Source organism: Xenopus tropicalis, chromosome 4 (genome assembly GCF_000004195.4).
Source record: "Xenopus tropicalis strain Nigerian chromosome 4, UCB_Xtro_10.0, whole genome shotgun sequence".
Classification (NCBI taxonomy): Eukaryota; Metazoa; Chordata; class Amphibia; order Anura; family Pipidae; genus Xenopus; species Xenopus tropicalis.
In genome coordinates, this window is record NC_030680.2 from 83231093 (window position 1) to 83255012 (window position 23920).

Below are 23920 nucleotides of genomic sequence, written 5' to 3' on the forward strand. Positions count from 1 at the left end.
TGTATATATAGTTTATGTATGTGAGTGTATAGGTTGTGTGTGCTGGGTTTACTTGGAAGAGTTGAACTTGATGGACTCTTGTGTTTTTTTAACCCTATGTAACTATGAACCCAGTAGAGCCAATAAAAGGGCAACCATTTGGGGATTTAACCTTGAATGCAAGCAAGTTGCAGGTAAAAGTTAGTCCCCGTGTAAAATGTATAACGAAGCAGTAAAATTCTTAATAAACAAGATATTAAAAGTGAGTGTAGGACTGGCCAGACCAGGGATGACTTTGACACAGTTGGCCAGCTTGAATATATTGCAATATATGCACAAATAATCCCTGTTTTGTTTAAAGGGGAAGGCATATCTTGGTAGCTTAATGCACAAAATGTCTTAATGTCCTATATATATTGATAATTGTTGAGTGCAAAGGACTGCTTGTCTTGTCTGTATGAATTTTGTTAGTCACTGCATTATTCTAAAAACTTAGTGACTGAATTCTTAATTACAGCAAATATTTATAATAATAATTATTTTTATAGCACCCTCATATTTCATGTTGATTTACAAAGATTAGACATAACTGACCTTAGTCCAGTTATCCTGCCTTTGGAGTGTTGGGGGAAACCGCAAGCATGGGGAGAATATATAAAGTCCTTGCAGATCAGTTCTGACTGGGGTCAAGCCTACCATCTCACCAGTGCAAGACAGCAGTGCTAACCATTGTGCCACTATACTGCCCTGCTTTTAAGCTGTAATAGAAGGTCACATCTAGCCAGCAGTGTTATATACCAGCGCTGAACTGGTGCATGCATGTTGTTCATCAACCAGAAAATAAAGCAGGTCGACATTGTCAAACAAGTTATGTAATAATTCTGGGGTCACTACTGGGCTGATCTGTGGCTCATTGTGATGTGTGTGTAAGTACTAGTGATCAGAATGATGCCATTATAAGTGATGGGCTGGGGGTTTGGTGTGGCACCAGTATACGAGTTGTCCTTGGTGTCACTGTTGCCAAGATAGGTGTTATGTTTGGACATGCCACCAGGAAGACAAATCTGTTCTGCTCTGGAACTTTATTAAGGATATGTCTTTAAAATTATTAGGCTGATTTATCAACATTCAAATTTAAATTTTTCCACGATTCAAATTTTTTTTCACAACTCACAAATTCAAATGATATTTTTAAAAACTCGAATGTTCAGTATTTATTATGCACAAAAAAATTTGTAAGTAAAGCTTTGGCATCTAAAAGCTTGCGGGTTCACGTAGAAGTCAATGGGAGTTGTCCTAGGTAACATTCAAGCTATTTTTTCAGTTCGAGTTTTCAAGTTTGTTTTGAGCTTGTTAAAAATCTTAAAAATTCAAGGTACAGGTATGGGACCGGTTATCCAGAATGCTCGGGACTTGGGGTCTTTCCGTAAATTGGATCTCCTACCTTAAGTCTGCTTAAAAAATTATTAAAAGAGTAATTAAACCCTATAGGATTGTTTTAGCTCCAATAAGGATTAATCATATCATAGTTGGATTCAAGTACAAGGTACTGTTTTATTATTACAGAAAAAAAGCAAATCATTTATAAAAATTAGAATTATTTGAATAAAATGGAATCTATGGGAGATGGCCTTTCCGTAATTTGGAACTTTCTGGATAATGGGTTTCCGCATAAGGGGTCTGATACCTGTACTCGAGTTTTTTTATATTCAAATTATAAGATAAATAAGCAAACATTTGAGTTTTTTAAATTGTGAGTTTATTTTGATAAACAGGCCCATAACTGTCGCTTAAAAAATGGGGCCAATATATTTATCCTTGCCACTGTGCCATTACCCAACCTTGGCCCACCACAAAAAAATGTTCTTCTGCTTTAAGTAAAGTTGGTCCCTTCCTTTATGCATAGAAATGTACAACGTTAGGGCTTGCTAGTGAAATCTGTGTATATTTCTATGCAGGTTTCATCAGGAAGCCCTAACTTTGTACAGTGATTCACATAAAGGGAGGTATGCAAAGCAACAGAAAGACGTAGTGCCTTAAGCTGGCCATACACGCACCGATACTATCGTACGAAACCTCGTTTCGTACGATATTCGGTGCGTGTATGGCATGTCGGCGAGTCGACCGATATCGCAGGAAGCTGCTGATATCGGACGACTCGCCGATCGGCCAGGTTAGAAAATTTTGATCGGGCGCCATAGAAGGCGCCTGACCAAAATCTGCCGTCAGGGCTGAATCGGCAGAAGGAGGTAGAAATCCTATTGTTTCTACCTCCTTATCTGCTGTTTCAGCCCTGACTGTGTGTGGCGGATCTGACGATGTTTCGTGCGACCGATGGTCGCACGAAACATCATCAGATCGCCACGTGTATGGCCAGCTTAATCCTTCAACCTATTCTCTCTTCTCTGGTGTGTGTGTGTATAAATATACTTACACATACAAAATGGTCACAAACTTTTAGATAACACTGCCGACATAATCTCATTACTGAATGTTCTAGGACAAAGGTCTTGGCTTGAAAAAAAAACCTCACATAACTGGCTGATAAAACTATTTAATCCAATTACATAACGATTTGCACAATGACCTTAAAAATTAATGAAGTTTGCATTCCTAAAACTGAGCAGAGATAAATTTAGCTGCATTGTACGTTTTGATACGTTTTAATTGGAAAATTTTGATAGCTTTTTTTTGACACTTAAATAAGATTCGGAGAGTATACTTAAGTAATACTAAAGGCACACTATTATCCAAAAAAGGAAGTTACTACAGGTATAGGACCCATTATCCAGAATGCTCGGGACCAAGGGCATTCCGGATAAGGGGTCTTTCCGTAATTTGGATCTCAATACCTTAAGTCTACTAAAAAATCAATAAAACATTAATTAAACCCAATAGGATTGTTTTGCATCCAATAAGGATTATTTATATCTTAGTTGGGATCAGTTACAAGGTACTGTTTTATTTCTACATAGAAAAAGGAAATCAATTTTAAAATTCTGAATTATTTGATTAAAATGGAGTCTATGGGAGACGGGCTTTCCGTAATTCGGAGCTTTCTGGATAACGGGTTTCCGGATAAGGGGTCCGATACCTGTACTAAGTTTGTGTATGGAACAAAGTGTATATTAATGATTTATTTTTCTTTACAAAGCAACAGTTTTCTCTTGCTTTATGGTTAAAGTTCTATATATCTGTATAAGCCAGTCTTTAAATCACAGCAGTCCAGATCCTATCTGAGACCCTATTGTTTTAATCACTGCAGTGTTTGAGCCCTTAACAGGATTAAATATATGTATCAAGTTTTTTTTTCTTTCCAAATTTTCCCCATGTGCCATTGCCCTTAAATGAGCAGTTACACAAAAAATGTTTTAAAGTAAATAAAATATAATGTACTGTTGCCCTGCACTGATAAAACTGATTTGTTTGCTTCAGCAAGACTACTAGTTGATATAAACCCATTGTATTTTACAGAGCTTATGTATTAATCTGTTATGTAACCTGTGCCTTTCCTCCTTTTTTCTAGCTTGAATGGCTGCCCCCAGTTTATTTATATTAACTATAGTAGTCTTTCTGAAGAAAACACACAGCTTTTACAAGTGCAGGGCAACAGTACATTTTGGTGTTTCGCTACCAATTAGTGTCTATCAGCAGATCTGGTTGGATGAGACCATGGAACAATGCTCGTGTTCTTTGTTAAAGGTGTTGTAAACCCTGCTGCACAGCACTGCTCAACCAAACTTTACTCAGTTGTTGCTGGACTATAAATCCCAGAATAATGTAACATATAATGAAGGTAGAGGCATGCTGGGAGCTCTAGTCCAGCAACACCAGGGTTGTATTCTTAAAGGAAAAGTAACACTAACATTTTTTAAGTAAAAAATCTATTCTACCCTGCCCCAATAATTATTAATATCCTGCAAACCATTTAGTATTTTGAATGCTTTATTAGAAAATACCTGTTAAAACTTGGCTTCCGGTCATTTGAGATAAGGCGATCGATTGATCGATCCTAGCCTTCTTTCTGTATAGGAAGGAGTCAGGCTAGGATCGATCAATCGATTGCCGCATAGTGGATGCTTCCCCTGCATCGCCGTATCGCCTTATTTCAAATGACCGGACGCAAAGTACGTAAAGGTATTTTCTAATAAAGCATTCAAAATACTAAATGGTTTGCAGGATAGGGCAATTATTGGGGCAGGGTGGAATAGATTTTTTACTTAAAAATTTTTAGTGTTACTTTTCCTTTAAAGCGATATTGCACAATAAAACTTTTCCTAAGCTTTTCCAAAAATCTTCACAGTCAGCGACTGCTTTAGAAATGCAAAATAAATCCTCCATTGAGAATCCCAGCTGATGTGTGTAAATCTCCATGCTAAAGCTCCATGTTTTCTGTTTCATGTTTTCCTGCAATTTGAGTTGGAAGCATTAAGCATAGTTTCCTAGAAGTGAACAAGTCTGTCCTTTATCCTCATGTCTGATTCCAGTTTCATATTATGAAGAACAAAAATGACATAATTATCTTTATATGTAAGATACCAGCAAGATACCTGACATATTGCTGGGAATCAGCATTCTCATTGGCCAATTCTTTTGCATTTATAATGAGGTTTTTGGTCAGTAGATCTCTCATTGGTGATTTTTGTTGCATCAATAATTGTGTTTTTCATCAAATTCTATAGCTCACTATGGGCACAGTGGAACGGAGTTGTGGTTGTGTTTACAACCCCTTTAAAGGGGCGGTTCACTTTTGGTTAGTTTAGTTAGTTTGTTATAAAATTAGCAATATTTAGCAACTCTTCAAATATTCTTCATTTTTATTTTTATGGTTTTTAATTATTTGTCCTCGTCTGACTCCAGTTTTCTATTGTCCCTAACCCCAAAAAAACATTTCTCTGTGAAGGTACAATTGTATTGTTATTGTTAAATGTTCTGTTTAGGCATTTTCTATTCATATTCCATTCTCTTATTCACACCACTGTATAGTTGCTAGAAAACTTTGGACCCTATCAACCAGATAGCTGCTGAACAAAACAGAACACATTAAGACCAGCTGTAGAATACCACTCTCTACATCATACTAAAAGTTGATTTAGGTTATATTTAATTGTTTACTGCTGTTTACTCATCATCTTCTCACTACCAACAGAGGGCCCATTCATGAGTGAAAGTCCCTGGTGTAGCCTGTGCTATACCCTAGCCTGGCATACCAAGGGTTAACCCCCATCTGGCCTTATACTATGATAACAGTGCTACACCTCTAGATATAAAGGAACACTTTAAGAAAAAGAGTTTTACAAAAGGCAATGACAACATCAGAATGATGCATTTTTCTATTTTGACGCTTCATGAATGGAAATGTTTCTCCCAAGCTGCCCAATTAAGTCCTTATATTGGCCACATACTCAGCAACACTCTAGCAAGTTAGCAGCTTACTGGCCCCAGAGCTAGGCCAGATACTGAAAAATTGGACCATAGTCCAATTGGACCATAGTCTTCTCCTAGTGTGTCTGATTGCTTTGGCTCCAAACAACTGAATCAGTCAAATTTGGCCCACCACTCAGGTGCCCATATTTGGAACACATTCATTGGTTTGGTGACCTCTGATTTGCTCATGTATGATTTGTCATCAGACTAACATATCAACCAGAAGTTGGTGCTTCTAAACTTCTTAGTAACTTTCAGTATGAGTGCAAATTCACAAACCTCTTACCATTTAGTAGTGTATATACCGTACTCAAACTCTTCTGTAAATTCTGTTCACCCCTATCTCTCAAATGAACAGCTACAGTTGGTTTTAAAACCTCCTGGTCAGACAGCTGAGTGTAGTCAGGCCAAACTAGTAAATCTGTAGCTTCTCATTCTGCTCAGTGTCGGACTAGGGTGTCCGGGGCCCCCACAACAGTCACAAACTCGTTCCTCTACTTGCCAAACCTGCTGCCAACCTCCAACCCCCCTCCCCCTTGTGCGTGCTGTACCTTTTACTTCTTCTATGCTACTTTGATTGGGGCGGGGGTGGAGTGCCCAAAGAGTGGGGAGTGGGCATGGGTCTGAAGGGCCCACAAATTTTTATCCTAGTGTCCAGCTGGCCCAGTCCGACCGTACTGCTACGATGACAAAGAATGGCAATAAAATACATTAGATGGGGTCTGTTGCCTGAGCTGATAAAAACAGCAGTATGAATTGGAGTTACTAGGTCCTACAGAAAGAGAACACATAAATAAGGAACAGTAACAACAAAAAATGTGTTTTAAATGCATTTAAATATAATGTGCAATTACCCTGCAGTAATCTGCTGTGTAGCCATGGGGCAGCCTTTTAAAATGCTCACATTTACACAGCAGATAACAGATAAGCTGCGTAAAATACAATGGGTATTGTTCTACCACCTGTAAACAGGGGTCAAATGCCATTCATTGCTTTCTACAGGATTACAAACTAAATACCTTTCTCATATACAACAGGGCATTTGTTTCAAAGATATAGTTAACGTTTAGGTATTGGATAAACAGAAGAAAATGCACTAATAGTCTTTTAATTCAGACATACACCAAAAATGGTAATTTGAAAAAAGCCACATAAAACCAGAATGGAGCATCACAGTATTATCCCCAGCCTTTTACAACTTAGAGTAAGGCCCCAAGAGGTGGGTTGTTGGCGGATATCTGTTGTGTGTGCTTACAACTGGGGGGATTCAGTATTTCCGGATGCAGGCACAATTAGAAGATTTTTCAAGCATATGGGTGGATTGTCTGCCTGCGCTTATACACAGGGTGACAATCTGCCTTGTGGGGTCTAAAGGTGCCCATACACTATAAGATCCGCCAAGCGAGCGGATCTTCACCCGATATCCCCACCTATGGGTGGGCGATATCAGGTAGCAAGCTGCTACTTATGGGGCAGTCGGTTCGGGGACCGCATCAACGAGCCGATGCGGTCCCCGATTTTCTAACCTGGCCGATCGAGATCTGGCCAATTTCAGGCCAGATATTGGCCTGCCAGGCAGCTCTGTTCTGCCCATACACGGTCCCTTGGACCGATTCGGCAGCTAATCGGCCCGTGTAGGTGGGGATATCGGGTGAAGATCCGCTCGCTTGGCGACATCGCCAAGCGAGCGGATCTTATAGTGTATGGGCACCTTTATGCCAGAAATTCTTCCATGTCTGAATGTGCCCCATTGACTTCTATGGGTCATTCCAAATATTAGGCACAGTAAAATAATCTAATTATTTTATTTGTTAATCTGTTTTAAAAAAATACATACCTTCATAAATAGCACAATTACTAGATAATTTCCAGATTTAAGATGCATGGTGGTAATCCACATGCCCTGTAACAAAGTGTTATAAATGCCATGTACTTTGCACAACACACATTTTTTGTGTAAAATAATTTACTCAGTTTTTTAAATGTGCCTAGAAATTCTGTGTATAGATTATACAGTGGTTACCAAATAATCCTGCAGAAAAAAGAAGCCCTGGTTAGGGTTGTGAAGCATACCACAACATAGATAAGCATGGACCTATGAAATAAAAAATGAGCATTGGAACAGCAATGCAGCTTGTCATAACTTGGAAAACATGCAGAGAATTTGGGAATAAAGGGTCTCCATTGTTAAACAAAATCAGTGTTTTTTAAACAGTGGCCAATTAGTATGTCAAAAGCCTATTCATACTGAAACTGAATTCTTTTCTTTCGATTCATTCTTTTAATCCAGTCGTGGTTTGAAAGGATTTGGAATTCAAAATCTTTCAAAGACTTTCCTTGTGCGAAAAGCAAGCAGCAAAGTCTACAGAGGAACCTGCAGCAAGAGAATTCCACTTCTGAAAGCCACTTCTGTCTCGGCTCCTCGTGGGGATTGGCCAGGGCAGCTTGTTAATGCGATTATTCTCTTGAAGGAAATCAAAGTTCCTATAAATAGAGTGGGCTCCAGACTCACAAAGTCACTCCCGGAGTGTTTGATTCGTCTTGAAAGACAGAATGACAAATCAGTAAGTATGAGTTCTCTATATTAGTATTCTGTTCTGTTTATGTGGCTGATTTATTTAACATTTCTTACTCTCCTGTTGACCTATACATATATATATTCTTCTTGCTTTCTTGCTGTCTTCATAATGATTACAACCAAAGGGGCATATATAAATGTTGACTTTGTGATTCACCATGAATTTGAGAGTGTGAAAGAGAGATAATGCGAAATTCCTGTACAAGCAGATAGAGCAGTAAGGTTCACTTCTGGCAAGTTAGTGACTAAGTTTCAGTCTGTAGATAGTTATGCCCCAAATTTCATTAACAGGCCAGTAAATACCAAAGTCAGTATATTTCTTATATATGTATAGATTTTATCTGTCTCTCCAGTATCCATAATAAAATATCTGTTTTTGTATATTCCATCTTATTTGTGTGTCAGGAGCCATGAATGGTATTTGACCCTTGTTTATCATACTACAACAACTGAATCTGAAAAGTCGTCAGTTATCTGCTTAATGGGCCTTACAGCCCTGCATAGCTGCCTCCATTGCTGCAGAGAAGTTTATGTATATAAAAAACATTATTTATTCAATTAATAATATGTATATATAACCATTTTTAAAAGTGCAGGGTACTAATACATTATATATTAAAGGACGTGTCAACCCAAAAATATATTTTTGCCTAATAAAAGAACATTCTAAGCAACTTTCCAACTTAGATGTAGATGTAATTGCTATTGAATCAGCATTTGTTTAACTCCTAGTTCTTTTATTAGGCAAAAAAGTATTTATGGGTTGACCTTTTATGTACATGCAGCCCCTAATCTTTCAGTACAAGGTTTTCACCATTTAGATCACTGTATTTTCTACTAAAAAATAGTTAAATATAAAATACCACCATTATGGATCCATGGAGCTTAGTTAGAATCAAGTACAAACTCCTGTTTTATCATTAAAGAAAAAAAGACATAATTTAAAAATTGATTCTATGGGAAATGGTTTTCCCAACATTCTGAGCATTCTGGATATTGAGTGTCTGGATAATCTATTTCCTGGATTACTTTTCCTTGAAAGGGCATTACTATTAGTATTATTTTTTTGTACATTTGTATCTTCTATAAGGGGACATAATCTTTCTAACATCAAAATACTGTACATTCCTAAGCAATTTTGTATATAATTCAATCATGTTTACATCCTTTTAAACAATTTCTATAATCATGCACTAAACCCCCTTTCACAGACACTGCAGTGATCCCTAAGTTCTTCAGTTCCAGTGTCCCAGACATTGTATTTACTATGCAGTAGGTTTCAATCATCAGATGCATTTTAGCATCCTCTCCCTTAGCAACCCCTGGCTGGGCAAGTATATGGAGGAACACAGCAGGGCCTCTCCCATCCTAGCACAACTGTCCAATAATACTTTGCATCTCCCCTGCTTATTGGTATTATGTCCTGATGACACTGACAAATCCTAAAGGGAAGAAGCACATCTTTGCATTTAGACAGTAGCTTTTAATTAATGTATTAGGCAGATTTCACGCACCACACACCCTCTCACAGAGACTGACCAAAAACTCTGACTTAAGCTGACAATACATGGGTTATTACTAGTGGATGACTCCCACACTGTTGCCTGAGTTGCAAAAGCTGATGGCCCATGAATGGGATCAAAACTGTTAGGCATCATCAATAGCTATTAGACTTTGGTTGACTCAATCAGAAAGGATGGAAAAAAAAAGTGTCGGATAAGGACAGCACTGTACAGTGGCTTAGAGGTTCATCTGCATGGGCCCCTTGTGTCACCCCATAATTATTGTACAGGAGATTGAGGGAAAAGTTTTATTTGGAGCTCTTAAACCAGGGGTCCCCAACCTTTCTTACTCGTGAGCCACAGTCAAACGAGAAAGACTTGGAGAGCAACACAAGCATCATAAAAGTTCATGAAGGTGCCAAATAAGGGCTAAGATTACCTATTAGGCAGCCTCTATGCACACTATCAGCTTACAGGGGCTTTATTTGGTAGTAAATCTTGTTTTTATTCAGCCATTCTATGAGAAGACAATCAACCCTGCCAAATGGCAAATAATATTTTGAATATTCAGCTCCTATGTCTTTCTCTTAATCAAGGGCAGGTGCACGTCTGTTCAATGGCCACAAATGTCAATTGCTTTTATCTGGTTTTAATGAGTGTATTTTAACAGGTACTATGCTTTGGGTAACGGTTTTGTGTATACAAATGTGGCAATGTAACAAGTTTTGTATCTAATTATATGCTGTGAAGTGCCTATGAATAATGACCAGTAGATGGCGTGATAATGTTATGTATAAAAGGCTTTCTAAGTGGTTGGTAAGCTTGAGAAAAGGCCAGATATAGGCCTGAAATGTCGCTTTATCCAAAAGCCATGTGTATTAAATAAAGGCTTTTTTTTAATGGAGACAAGAAGGTGCTGTTTGCTATTTTTCTAAATGGCAAATAATTGCCCATACCAAATAATAGTCCCTGTCTTAGTTGTCCCTGTCACACTGGGTTTGCCCCTGGTGCCCCACGAACTCATTCAGACGCTGAATCAGTTGCCTATTTCTGATGTTTACTGTATGCATACATTGAGTTTCTACACATAGCATTTACATATAAGCTGGGCTGTCTATTTTGTTTGCTTTAGGTAAAAAATAAAGCTTTGACATTTTAATATTAGCTGCTGAAATATATTTCCTTTTTCTAGTGTGGAGCATCCTGCTGGGGGTTACAAAAAACTCTTTGAAACAGCTGAGGAGCTGGCGACCCCAATGGCCACCCATGTAACAGGTGAAGGCTGCTTACTTCTGTTGTTCTCTCTCTGTTCATCAGTTGCATTAAAAATGCATTTATTTTACTGTCGATGATCAATAATTATCTGTCATGTATGCTTCAGAAGTAATATTCACTGTAAAACTTTTCGGCTCATTAAGTAAAGATACTCCAAGTGCTTTGAGAACATAAAACCATACAAATGCCCAATAAACAACTGCTCAGTGTTGCCTTACCTGTTAAAGGAACACCAAAAAACAAAAATGTATCAAAGTAATAGGAATATGTATCATGTATCACTATTAAAAAGATATTGCTTACTCAGAGTATTTCTATAGTTTATAATATAAACAAAGGTCACATATTCTAAAAAAAAAATCATGTTTATTTGCACATTTAGGACTCCAGTTGTACTCCTGCATTCAATCCAGGCCCCCCCACTGGGTTCTGTACCCTAAACTGACTAAATAGAATGAAACATCTACAGTATAGTGCAAGCACTTATCATTAAAAGGAACTTCTCACCCTAAAATTGCTTCCACCACTAGAGGTGCAAGCTAATAGAGCCCACACTCCAGTTGGGGGAAACAATAATCTTTTTTTAACCAGAGTGTAGGCTCTATTAACCCCACTTCTGGTGGGGGAAGCAAATTTAGGGTGATAGGTGCCCTTTAAGACATACTGAAGTAAACAGAATTTTCATGTATCACTTTTAAAAAGATATTACTTATTAATCAGACTACACTAAATAGACTATACTGCATACTAAAGAGTTATGAAATGGCATTACAGCACTAAGCAAACTCACACTCATTTAAATTCAGCCAATACAGGGGCAGAGAAGGCTATAAACTCTGAAATCATGAAACATGCAGTCTTGAATTACACATGGCTGTGTAAAGCAATTCTTGCACAAAAGGGCACTTTCATGTACACAGTTTTTGTGTTTCTCTGGTATGGCTTTGACTTAAAACAAATGTATTAAAGCAGATTACAGGCCATGTGAAGCTTTATACATTGCACATGGTCCAAGAATAATAGGATAGATTATTTATTAGGCTTGGGACTTTGAAAATAACATTTCCAGAATTTCATTTGCTGTTCATTTGTCTGCAATCTAGTTAAACTACATTTGTATGCATCTATAATCTACTTCAAAACTGAAATATAACCACATACAGAATAACCTGCCGTAAATCTTTTAGTGCGTATTTCAAAATATTCAAAATATTAATTTACATAAAAAGTTATAGGTCACGTTGATTATTTTTTGCTGATAGGGCTGCTTTTGTAAATGATTGTTAAGTCCCTAAACCTGACTGTCCCTTCTTAGCCTGTCAGTTATAGCTTCTAATGCTAACAGACTCCTGCTATACAAATAGAGGAACATGGGGGATCAGATAGGTACAGTAATATAAAAGCATCAGGCAAATACTTCTAAGTAATTATTTTAAATAGCATGCAAAGACAATGTTACAATAAAAGGTTTCATTTCTGGTGTCATTATATCTTTAAATTACTGCAGTTATTTTTCATAAAGTACTATGTTATATTTGCTGAAAAAGGAGTCTCAAATAACTCAAGTTTCTTAAATATATTTCTAAATGTGACCAAGCAGGAAGCTCTTTGCATAAATAAAATTCCTTGTAAGAAGCAAGAGACCAAATATAATCCCAGCAAGTTCAACAAAATATATCTTCACATGGGGCCCAGTGAATTCTAGTTATTGTTCAATGCAGGTATCCTCTCCGAACCTTCCCAGCTTTAGGAATTTTTAAATTAAATGTAAGATATCTTCCAACCACAGACCAGACAGGGAGGGGCCCCTCAACTACAATCTGTCTTTCTGCTACCTGTTAGTTAACTCATATACATAGAAAGTATATTATAAAAAACATGTACAGTATCATACATTCAATACTGCAGACCACATACTTAGTCCATAATCAGCACAAGTGGTCAGGATTTCTCCACATTGCACTGAGGCCTTTTTGTTGTTGTTGGCTTTTCCTATCTAGCAGAAGTATCCTTGTGAGACATGTTCTTTGACAAGTGGCTGTTTATTCCTCTGGGTTTAATGAATTTAATTTAACTATGCTGTTTCAGTAAATGAGCGCTGTTTATTTATGCACAACTCTACATGAAAACAAGTTCTCTTTTTGTTTTCTTGCATAAGGACGGGTACCCCCCTGGCTATCAGGAAGCCTCTTGCGATGTGGGCCTGGTTTATTTGAAGTTGGATCAGAACAATTTTATCACTTATTTGATGGCCAAGCTCTTCTCCATAAGTTTGAAATCAGAGAAGGACATGTGTCATATCATCGCAGGTAAGTTTCATAACTGCAGCCCAGGAAACCTAGAAGGTACAATTTTTGAGATACCTGGTCACCAGAGTGGGACTGTCATATTTTAATTCAGTACAATTACTCTTTGAATCTAACCTTTAGTGCAGGCAAGAATGGCAGTAAGCAGGGCTGGATTAGATATACCATTTTATCCATGCGAAAAGGAAACAATAACTAGCTTTTTGACCCCCTTAATCTGTATTCTTAGCAAAATTACCTTCAAAATTGTCCAACTCAATCAATTATTAAACCCTAAAACTATTAAACCTGCTTTTACCCATGAGCCACATTCAAATTAAAGAGCAACACAAGCATAAGAAAGAGTTCATGGGTATGCAAAATATAGGCTGTGGCTATTTGATAGCTGCTATTTGAACTGGCAGCCTACAGGAGGCTCTGTTTTTCAGTACACCTGTTTTTTTGCAAACAAAACTTGCCTCCAAGCCAACAGCCACTGGGAGCAACATCCAAGGGGTTGGTGAGCAACATATTGCTTGTGAGCAACTGGTTGGTGTTCACTACCCTAGAGTATTCGACCCAGCAAAAAAGTAAAGGTGCTGGCTCACTAAATACAAAGTCTATAAAAGTAAATTGGGGTTTTAATTGTGAAGTGCCCAGATTCTCCACAGTTACATTGGCACTATAACATTTCTCTTTTTTGTATTTCTCTAATGGATATATTTCTGGCACATGTATACTTATTTCCCCTATGCTTTACTTTCCTTAGCCTTAATGAAACAGCTACTGCCTCTGGATGCACACATCTACAATTCTATATTTTATTTTTATTTTTAGATTTGTTCGTACTGATGCATATGTAAGGGCTATGACAGAAAAGAGAATTGTAATTACTGAATTTGGTACCTTTGCCTATCCTGATCCATGCAGGAACATATTTTCCAGGTAACATGATACAGCAACATGATTTATAACTTTTTTAATGCCAATTAAAGGATTTATACCATGAGATAGGGGAACCCCAAAATGAGTTGCTTGTAGTCCAACTTTTCCAGAGCCACTAGTTGTTCCCCACTGATTTAGATTGACTTGGTGGCTATTCCCTTTCTGGTCCTTATGCTCAATTTCTTGTGCAGGTTTTTTTCATACTTCAAGGGTTTGGAGGTAACAGACAATGCTCTGGTAAATGTGTATCCTGTGGGAGAGGATTATTATGCCTGTACAGAGACCAATTACATAACAAAAGTTAACCCAGAAACTCTGGAAACTGTCAAAAAGGTATTTTCCCTTTTAATATAAAGTTTTCTACAGTGTACGGTTTAGATTTTCCGTGTATTTATTTTATCCACAACCATCATGTATATTTTGTGAATTTAGCCGAGTTCTGTTCATAACTGTTTTGTAACATACACACAGGAGAACAGGCAACAAAAGGTTGATTTGGCTTTTAGGGTCACATGCTGTGGATTTCAATTTGTGTTGTACTGGGGTTCTATATAATGGAAGGGATTGTTTTACCATCAGCATCAGGGAAGTGGCTCAGGCAATGAGTTGTATTTCTCATTGCTCGCTAGGAGAAGCAATCTGCAGGCCTGTTGTGCCTTTTGAGCTGTCACTGATTATACAACATATAGCTAAAAAAACGAGTTTATGAAATGTGCAACAAAATGAAATAATAATGTTCTATATGTTCTGAAATTATTTAAATATTACTGTTTATTACTGGAAAGGAGATGTTTCTTATAAATGAACCATATCACCTGAGAAATCTGTTTCATTGTCGTTTAGGTTGATCTGTGTAACTACATATCCATTAATGGAGTTACTGCTCATCCACATATCGAATCCGATGGGACGGTTTATAATATTGGGAACTGCTTTGGAAAAAATTTTGCCATTGCATACAATGTTGTAAAAACCCCCCCTCTACAAGCAGGTGTGTTCAACTTGAAGATAATGAAGATTATCACATACAAACAATCTTTTTAACAAGGCTTGCAAATATGTAACATCTTGGTTTGTCCCAGTATGACCATTCTCCTGGGTAATACCCAGATCCCCTTCAGGCAAAGAACTGCACTTCAGCAAAAGAGATCTGCAGTTCAGTTATCCTCAAGTATCATAACTAGCATGTGTATTCTGTTACAGACAAAGAAGATCCAATAACAAAGTCCACGGTTGTTGTTCAGTTTCCCTGCAGTGACAGATTTAAGCCTTCTTATGTTCACAGGTAACTGCTGCTGGTCAGTTTTCCTTAGGTGTGTGAATACTACTTTATCCAACCACAATATATATATGATTACATGTTCTTATAAAGTGCTTTTTCATTACTGAACCAAGTAGACCTGCAACAGGAATTATACTGTACTATATATTACTACGGGAAAGGCTGACTATAGAGCATTTATAACACAACATGCAGAAAATATATATATAGACAAAGTTATATAGTTATAGAGTCTATTTTGGCCACCAATGGATCAGTATGGTTAGGAACAGTAACACCAAAAAACTTAAAAGTGATTAAAATATAATGTACTGTTGCCCTGCACTGGTAAGGTTGAAGACACACAGAGTTACTTAGTAGAAGCTACTTGTCACGGCTACTAAACACCAGAAAATACCCTGCCATAGACAATGATGAGAATTGCCTCTGCTAAAACACACGTAGAGACAATTATCAGTAAATGATAAGCATTGTCTATTTCAGTAGCCATTACAAGTAACTGCTACTAGTAGCTCTGTGTGTCTTCACCCTAAAAGCGGTGTGTTTGCTTTAGAAACACTACTATAGTTTATATAAATAAAGATGCTGTGTAGCAATGGAGGCAACTGAAATAGGTTTAATAGCGAATAACAGATAAGCTCTCTAGTGAACCATTGTATTATACAGAGCTTATCTACTATATAACCTTAGCCTTTTCTCTTTTGAATGGCTGCCCCTATGGCTACACTGCAGCTTATTTATATAGCTTGTAGTAGTTTTTCTAAAGCAAACACACCAGTTTTACCAGCGCAGGGCAGCAATACATTATATTTTAATGACTTTAAAACACTTTCATTTTTGTGTTACTGTTCCTATAAGAGACAACAACAAATTACTATATAAAATTGTGTATGCTATTGATCATTAGGAATGCTTATTTAACACTAAAACATTTTTCTCCATTTTCAGCTTTGGAATGACTCCAAACTATTTAGTTTTTGTTGAACAACCTGTAAAAATAAACTTATTAAAGTTCCTGTCTGCATGGAGTATTTGGGGAGCCAACTACATGGACTGCTTTGAGTCACACGAGACTATGGGGGTGAGTACTTGGGATTAAAGGCTATAACCTCAGAACTATATTAGACCATGTATGTGTGTGGTATGTGTCAAATTAAAACCCAAATTTTAGAAAACAAACAATTTTTTGTATGTATGGTTTATATGTATGGTTCTGCACAAGGTCCCTGATTAACTACAGGCAAAACAATAGACTACTAACTAACGTTATTTCACTTTTTATTGATAATTTAGGTATGGATGCATGTGGCAGAAAAGCATACAGGTGAATACCTCAATATAAAATACAGGACATCTGCATTCAACATTTTCCATCATATTAATACTTACGAAGACAACGGGTTTTTGATTTTGGACGTCTGTTGCTGGAAAGGGTATTACAGTTTATTCTTTGAATCATTTATGGTAATTTACTGTATATTTGTCTGTTACTTTTGCCCTTAAGGTTACCCTCAACGCAGTAAGAGAGAGAACTATTATTCCCCATTACACTGGAAGAGGAAGTAGAAATTAATTCCTGTCCACTTTACTCCCTTTCTGGACTCTGAGTCCTCATTTCCTATATCAAATACCTTTTCAGTATTATAGCAGCTTCCACCTATACATATACAGTATATCCTGAGATTAAATGTTTGTTTGTTTGTTTGTCTTCCTGTTTGCAGATTTGAGTTCATATACAATTATTTGTACTTGGCCAACCTACGGGAAAATTGGGAAGAAGTGAAAAAACATGCAGAAAAAGCTCCTCAGCCTGAAGCACGCAGATATGTTCTACCTCTTGATATTAACAAGGTACATATCCATACATATATAAAACCAAACAAGTAGTGATGAGCAAATCTGTCCTGTTTCGCTTCGCCATAAAATTAGCGGAAGGACAAAAAAATGAGCAAAACGGCGAAAAATCCACTAAGCGCATTTGTTGTGTGACTTTTTTTGTCGTCCCACGCACCCATTTTTGAAGGAACTGCGATTTTTTTTTGACGTGCAACAAATTTTCCCACAGCAAATTTTCACTACAAACAAGCCATATAATCCATTATTTTGCAACATACTGAAAGTCTTGTTTTTAATTTTTATTTTTACTTGTTCAATGAACAGATCTTGCCAGTCTATATAGAACATTGTGGTGCATTTTGCTTGCGTGTGTCGGAAGTGGTTAACGTTACTGCTTACCAATTTAGCAGTATAAAACTATTAATACAAGTGCCGACTCACTTGTGTTTCTAGGGGTACGATGATAAGGCGCGTATTATTTATATAAAAATAGGTATATTTATTGCTTGTTAAATGAACAAGCTATAACATAGGTACAGTTACATAAAATAGAAGCATAGGGGACCAGCATAAGATGTTACAAGGCTGTCCCTCAATCCTGACTGTCTGCTAAATCCAAACATCCAAGCTGTCTTATCCACCTTTTCCCTGGGAAAATCACACCTCCACAAAAGGTGGCTTTGATGTTTCACAGACCGCCTGTTGTTTATACATAAACAAATAGGATGCAACCCCCTGACAATGTAAGCTACTGTATGTACAATACAATGACACAACTGTTTGCACAGTTGTGTAGTGTACTCCTTGTGTTTAATATTACCTATATTATCAGATATAATATTATGACCCCCCACACACTCCCTACAGCATGTTATTTCTTAATTCCTGAATCATGTATAAATATACTGTAGAACAGTGCTGTCCAACTGGCGGCCTGAGACCCCCCTCTGTGTGGCCCCCCACCTGTCTGGCTGCTTTGATGGCTTATCCTTATGTAAACTTTAAATGGTATCAGTACTGAGATTAACTGCCCCCCTGCATGGTTCTCACCTCAGATTCAGGCTGAAATCCCCCTGTATTGTTTAAATATGTAACCCCCTGTGTTGTTCACACCTTTTAATCCCTGCATTGTTCACCCCCTGCAGTGTTCACACCTCAGACTCAGACAGTAATCACCCCCATTGTTCACCTGTTCACACCTCAGACACTGTATGTATTGCCTGGTCTATGCTGCCTTTGTGTATGGCACACACAGGCAGCATAGGGTAGGCAGATTATGGCACATAGGCAGCATGGGGCAGGGAGGGTATGGCACACGCAGGCAGCATAGGGCAGGCAGAGTGCTGCCTGTGTGAGCCATACTCTTCCTGCCTTATGCTGCCAGTGGGAGGTGAACCTGGCAGGGGTTTGTTCTGGGAGTTTGTTAGCAGTTGGAAATAGCTATAAATTGTCCCTAAAGTGTGTAATTATGTGCTGGGGATTTCTGTGCTATTCACAGGGGGGGAGGAGGCATATGGATTTAAGGGTATATCTTAATATGACATAATATAATTCTTTCACATATGAATGATGGTTGATATCTCAGCAGTGAGGACCAATCATTTGGGTTTTTGCTGCAATACCACCATTGTGATAAAATAGGTGTGGTTTGAAGTGGGTGTGGTTTAAAAAGGGGAGTGGTCAAAATTGGCTTCTATTAGTGGCCCTCCGCGTGTATGCTAGAAAAATTTCCGGCCCTCGGCACTGCAGAAGTTGGACAGCACTGCCTCTATCTATCCAAACACCTCATTTTACTAAGTTCCTTCCCACTTTTAGGTCCCTAGAATAGAACAAATCCACCTAAATGGGAGTGATGATTGCATCAGCTGAGTAATCCTCTTGAACCCCCCCATCCATCACAATGTACCCAAGTACATTAACACCAACTGAGTTGGTAATTTTATGAACTTCATTATCTGATGTAATTGTAGGACACGTTTGCTTTCTCTTGCTGGATATGCTTCTGGCATCTCAGATTTATTGTTTAGCATATTAATATGACAATCCATTTCAGAATGATGTTGGGAAGAATTTAGTAAGTCTGAACTACACAACAGCCACAGCTACCCTGCACAGTGATGGCACGATCTGGCTTGAACCCGAAGTCCTGTTTTCTGGTCCTCGCCAAGGTAAATACTGAGATTTTATTGAAGGGACATTTGTAAGGAACAAGTGCAAATATACTGACCTCTTTTGTCTAATCCAACAGCCTTTGAATTTCCACAAATCAATTATAAGAAATATGGGGGGAAAGATTACTCCTATGCTTATGGGCTGGGACTGAATCATTTTATTCCAGACAGGGTATGTATAATTTTAATTGTATATTGTTGTACATATACATTGCTGCACATGGAGTCTGTTAGAACTAATAATATATTTTTTTAAAGTACTGTAGTGTTATCACTAAATATTTTTGATACAGAGAAACACATTGGTGTCTTCTATTTATTCCCCTTTTTTTTGGCTTTCTCCACTTAACCTCCTCCTTCAACCTGCAGCAGTGCACAGAAACCAACACCCATAAGGCTGTTAATTTCCTTAATCTGCTCTTCACAAAAAAATCTTTATGCATCAATTTCATCTTATTGTCCATCAACTTGTCCCCTTTTCATGTCTTACACACCCATGTCACACCCTATACTAAGCCACAGGTCCTGAATCAGAAAACTCACATTATTGATCTATCTGCTCTCGCTAATAATAGTTTGCTCTATCCTCCTTAAAGAATCAATGCCACCTCAAACTTAAGGGAAGAGAAACACCAAATGAATGGTTTTTAAAGTAATTAAAATATAATGTATTATTGCCTGCGCTGGTAAAAGTTGTGTGTTTGCTACAGAAATCCTACTATAGTTTATATAAATAAGCTGCTGTGTAGCCATGGGTCAGCCATTCAAGCTGAAAAAAAGAGAAAAAGCACAGGTTACATAGCAGATAACACATCTCTGTAGAATACAAAAGTGTTTAATCTGTTATCTGCCTGTGTCTTTTCTCCTTTGAATGGCTGCCCCCATGGCTACACAAAAGATTTGTTTATATAAACTTTCTGAGGCAAACACACCATTTGTACCAGTGCAGGGCAGCATTACATTATATTCTAATTACTTTTATACATTTTAATTTTTTGGTGGTACTGTTCCTTAAGGGCACACAAGGGAGATTAGTTGACCGCGACAAATCTCCCTTGTTGCAGGCGACTAATCTCCCCGATATGACATCCCACCAGCGAAAATGTAAATCGCCAGTGGGATGGCATGCGCGGTGGCGGCACGATTTGCGTAAATCAATGAAGTTGGCTCTCGAAGAAACTTCGGCGATCGCGCCGCCGCGTATGCCATCCCACCGGCGATTTACATTATCACTGGTGGGATGTCATATCGGGGAGATTAGTCGCCTGCAACAAGGGAGATTTGTCGCGGGCAACTAATCTCCCTTGTGTGCCAGAGCCATTAACCTAACTGGAACTGATAATCTTTTCACCCAAACCCAACTGCTTCCATTTTAACAATTACTAGTAATATTACTAGTAATATGCCATTACTAGTAATTACTAGTAATTATTAAAATGGAAGCAGTTGGGTTTGGGTGAAAAGATTGATCTTTGATATAATATGAAGGAAACCAGTAATGCCACTCATTAACCCTGCTGATTAGCACATTGCTAATTGTCTTCCTTTTCCTTCTTTAATGATATTAATGCTAATGATAAACCAGGTGCCACGTTGTGGGCACTGTTATTAAGGCAAGCTTTGTATCACCCCAAAATGTTGTGTATGTGCCAGAATGGGGGACCTAATGCCCAGGCCATGCACTGGCTACACAATTAGATGGTTAGGAGAGAGAGGGAAAGTGAGAGCTGAATTGAAAGTTAAAGTACTTGTCTGCCCCACCTCTATGCCTAAGGCATAGAGGCGGGGCAGGCAATATATGGTTGACAGCTGGAATTTTGAAATGCCTTTATAATGGGTTTGGATGTGTTAATATAAAAATGACTTTGGGTTTCTTGTTTAATTTGAAAAGGACTTTTATTATACAGCTTTTTATGTCTGGGTGACAGGTCCACTTTAAGCAACTACTGAAAAACTCATGCATGCCCTTGTTCTATCGCATTTACTACTAACTGACCTCCCCCTCTCCCCACTAATTAATCTTAAACACTGCTGCAAGAATTATCTGCTCTCCCTGGAGAGAGAACCTGCCCCTAACCCTGTTTTTCATGGCTCCCCTTCAAGTAAAAGATAACTTTTACATCATTAAAGTGCTTTAATTTTCATGCAATACCGTACTACTAAATTGTCTTGTTTTCTTATTTGCCTTTAAGCTTACCAAGCTAAATGTTAAAACTAAAGAAACCTGGGTATGGCAGGAACCAAACGCATACCCTTCGGAGCCTATTTTTGTCCAAGCACCAGATGCCATTGAAGAAGATGATGGTAATAAGTCTGTTTTGTTTTCATTATTTAAAATCAGACACAGTGTGACTATTGGACATTAATCATTTATAGAGCAACTGCATATTACATAGGAGTGGGATCCTTTATAGATCATCTGTATCTTACATAATAGTGAGATCCAATACAGAGCATCTGCATCTTACGTAGGAATGATATCCCTTATTAAGCAATTCTATCCTACACAAGAAAGCCAACACAACTTAAATCTGTAGCAATTTATATTAGGAGTGTTCGAAGATTTATGGCCACTATGGTGGTCTTGCTTGAGCTGCTATTATTTTTCTGTTTAATTCTTAAACTGGTGCTAAATGTCCACCTTCTTATCTTTCTTAGGAATAGTGCTGAGTGCGGTTATTAGCCCTGCTGTGGGACATAAGCCATCTTACCTGCTAATTCTGGATGCCAAGGACATGAGTGAAATTGCAAGAGCCGAGGTTGACACCATTATTCCAGTCACATTCCACGGAATGTTCAAAAGAGCTTGACCAAAAAAACCTGAACAGAATTATCAACGTTGGTTCTAAATCTTTAACATAAAGATTGATGACAAGATGCATTTACACTGTCCAAACCAGCGGTTTATCCTGCCAACATATGATTTATTCTCTAGGAAAGCACAGCTGCCATCCAAGTCAGAGATAAAAGTGCTCAGAGATATGTACTCTGTAGATTTAGATTGGTGTCACAGCGGCAGACATGTGAAGGACTGATCATCTAACAGTGAATCACTTGGAACAAAAGAAGTGACCTGAAGCTTCTCAAATGTTAGAAGGCATACAAATGTAACCAATCATATAGGCTTAAATACTCCATCTGCATAAGCAACCTGCATGCAAAATGTATTGTCGTTTGACTAATTTCACAGAGAATTAAAAAAATATTAAATCCATGCAGAAAATGTAATTTAATATTTTTTCCTGTAAAAAGGAAACATTTCCTTCATACAGAACTACAGTTGTCTGTCATTGCCTTAGGCAGCCCTATCAGACTTATTCACAAACACCCTTGTTAATGACTTACATTGAGAATTTATGAATAACAGATCAGTTCTTTTTAACGGCATTAATAATAATAAGCCACCCACAAATGAATATACAATGCCCTCTAGAGGCATTTTGAAGGTACAAATCAAATTACAAAAATGAAAATGCCTGTGTCTGAGTGTAAGGTTCCATTTTACAAGATGCAGCCAGCATGTAGCAGTACAGCTTTGTCAGCTTTGGACAAAACCAAATGCTGAATGCAGAAAATGTGTCAAACATTTGTTACTGTGCTTATAAGTGATCTCCGTGGGTACAGACCACAGGGCTGATAATCATACGTGCATGCAATAAGAACAGAGATCTTGGGAGAAAGGTTCTGATATTAAGTTTAAAATACTGGGAAGAACCCATCCTTGTCATGATTTTTAGAGGTCAGGAGCCTGAACCAACTGAAGCTGTATTGAGATTGTTTTGACTGGAAGCCAAGGATCAATATATTTTGGCTTAAAATAGAAAAAAGTGTGCATGGGCCTTGTAGGCTTCAATGGATAAAACAAACTCCAAATGATGCTATAAGCAATGTTACATAGTTTTATATATCCACAAGGTTCCTTAAAAGCAAAAGTAGAGACATCTTAATTGCATCCATTTTTGACCTCTCTCTTCATTGCCAAGTGTCTTGACAGCAATAACAGTTGCCCTCTGTTCTACTGCATTTCTCTTTCCTAATCTGATTGAGCTGGCTGTTAACTTTGATTTCAATAAGAAATGAGCCAGAAAGAAAAAGAAAGGAGCAGCCATATTGATTTTTCCTGATTATTACAAAATCAGCTATACAATAGCCAGTCATCACTGCTCTGGCCAGTTCTAGACTCATAAGAGTCATTAAGAATGATTTCTGTATGTATTTTTATAGGGGAAAAGTTTAAACTTACAATATTAAAGTTCCAAAACATTTGGCCTTTATATTTGACAATACAGGGAACACATTCTCACCACTGCATCATGAAGAGCACAGCTTTCTTGTTTGCTATTAGCTTATGCAAAACTCATGGCTGATTAGGAAAAACCTACCTAATTTAACATTACAACCAACTGCTTGCTAAAAGTAGAGTTTGTTTCCTAAATGAAAAGCTTAATATAATAATAGTATGAAGATAGGGATTAACATACCAGCTTCCTCATGTATCCTGTCTTTCATAAGTACTTTTTGATAACAAAATACATCACATGACTTTCTTTGATACATAGCCCACACACCAATCAATAAAACTTGAGCTATTAGAACCCATCTTGTTGCTTAGCCTAGAAACCTATCATATACTTCAATAT

General features: G+C 37.7%; 1 protein-coding gene across 1 annotated transcript; it reads left to right on the forward strand.

The window, feature by feature from the left end:
* The first annotated feature begins 7747 nt into the window (after positions 1-7747).
* On the forward strand, positions 7748-22494 carry rpe65 (retinal pigment epithelium-specific protein 65kDa). The gene is given in 14 exon segments (NM_001127066.1): positions 7748-7970; positions 10679-10761; positions 12920-13070; positions 13884-13991; positions 14183-14324; positions 14835-14982; positions 15195-15276; positions 16222-16354; positions 16567-16706; positions 16995-17124; positions 19163-19277; positions 19358-19452; positions 21473-21584; positions 21939-22494. Coding segments are annotated over 14 exon segments (1602 nt in total). The 5' UTR covers positions 7748-7959; the 3' UTR covers positions 22091-22494.
* The last annotated feature ends 1426 nt before the right edge of the window (positions 22495-23920 follow it).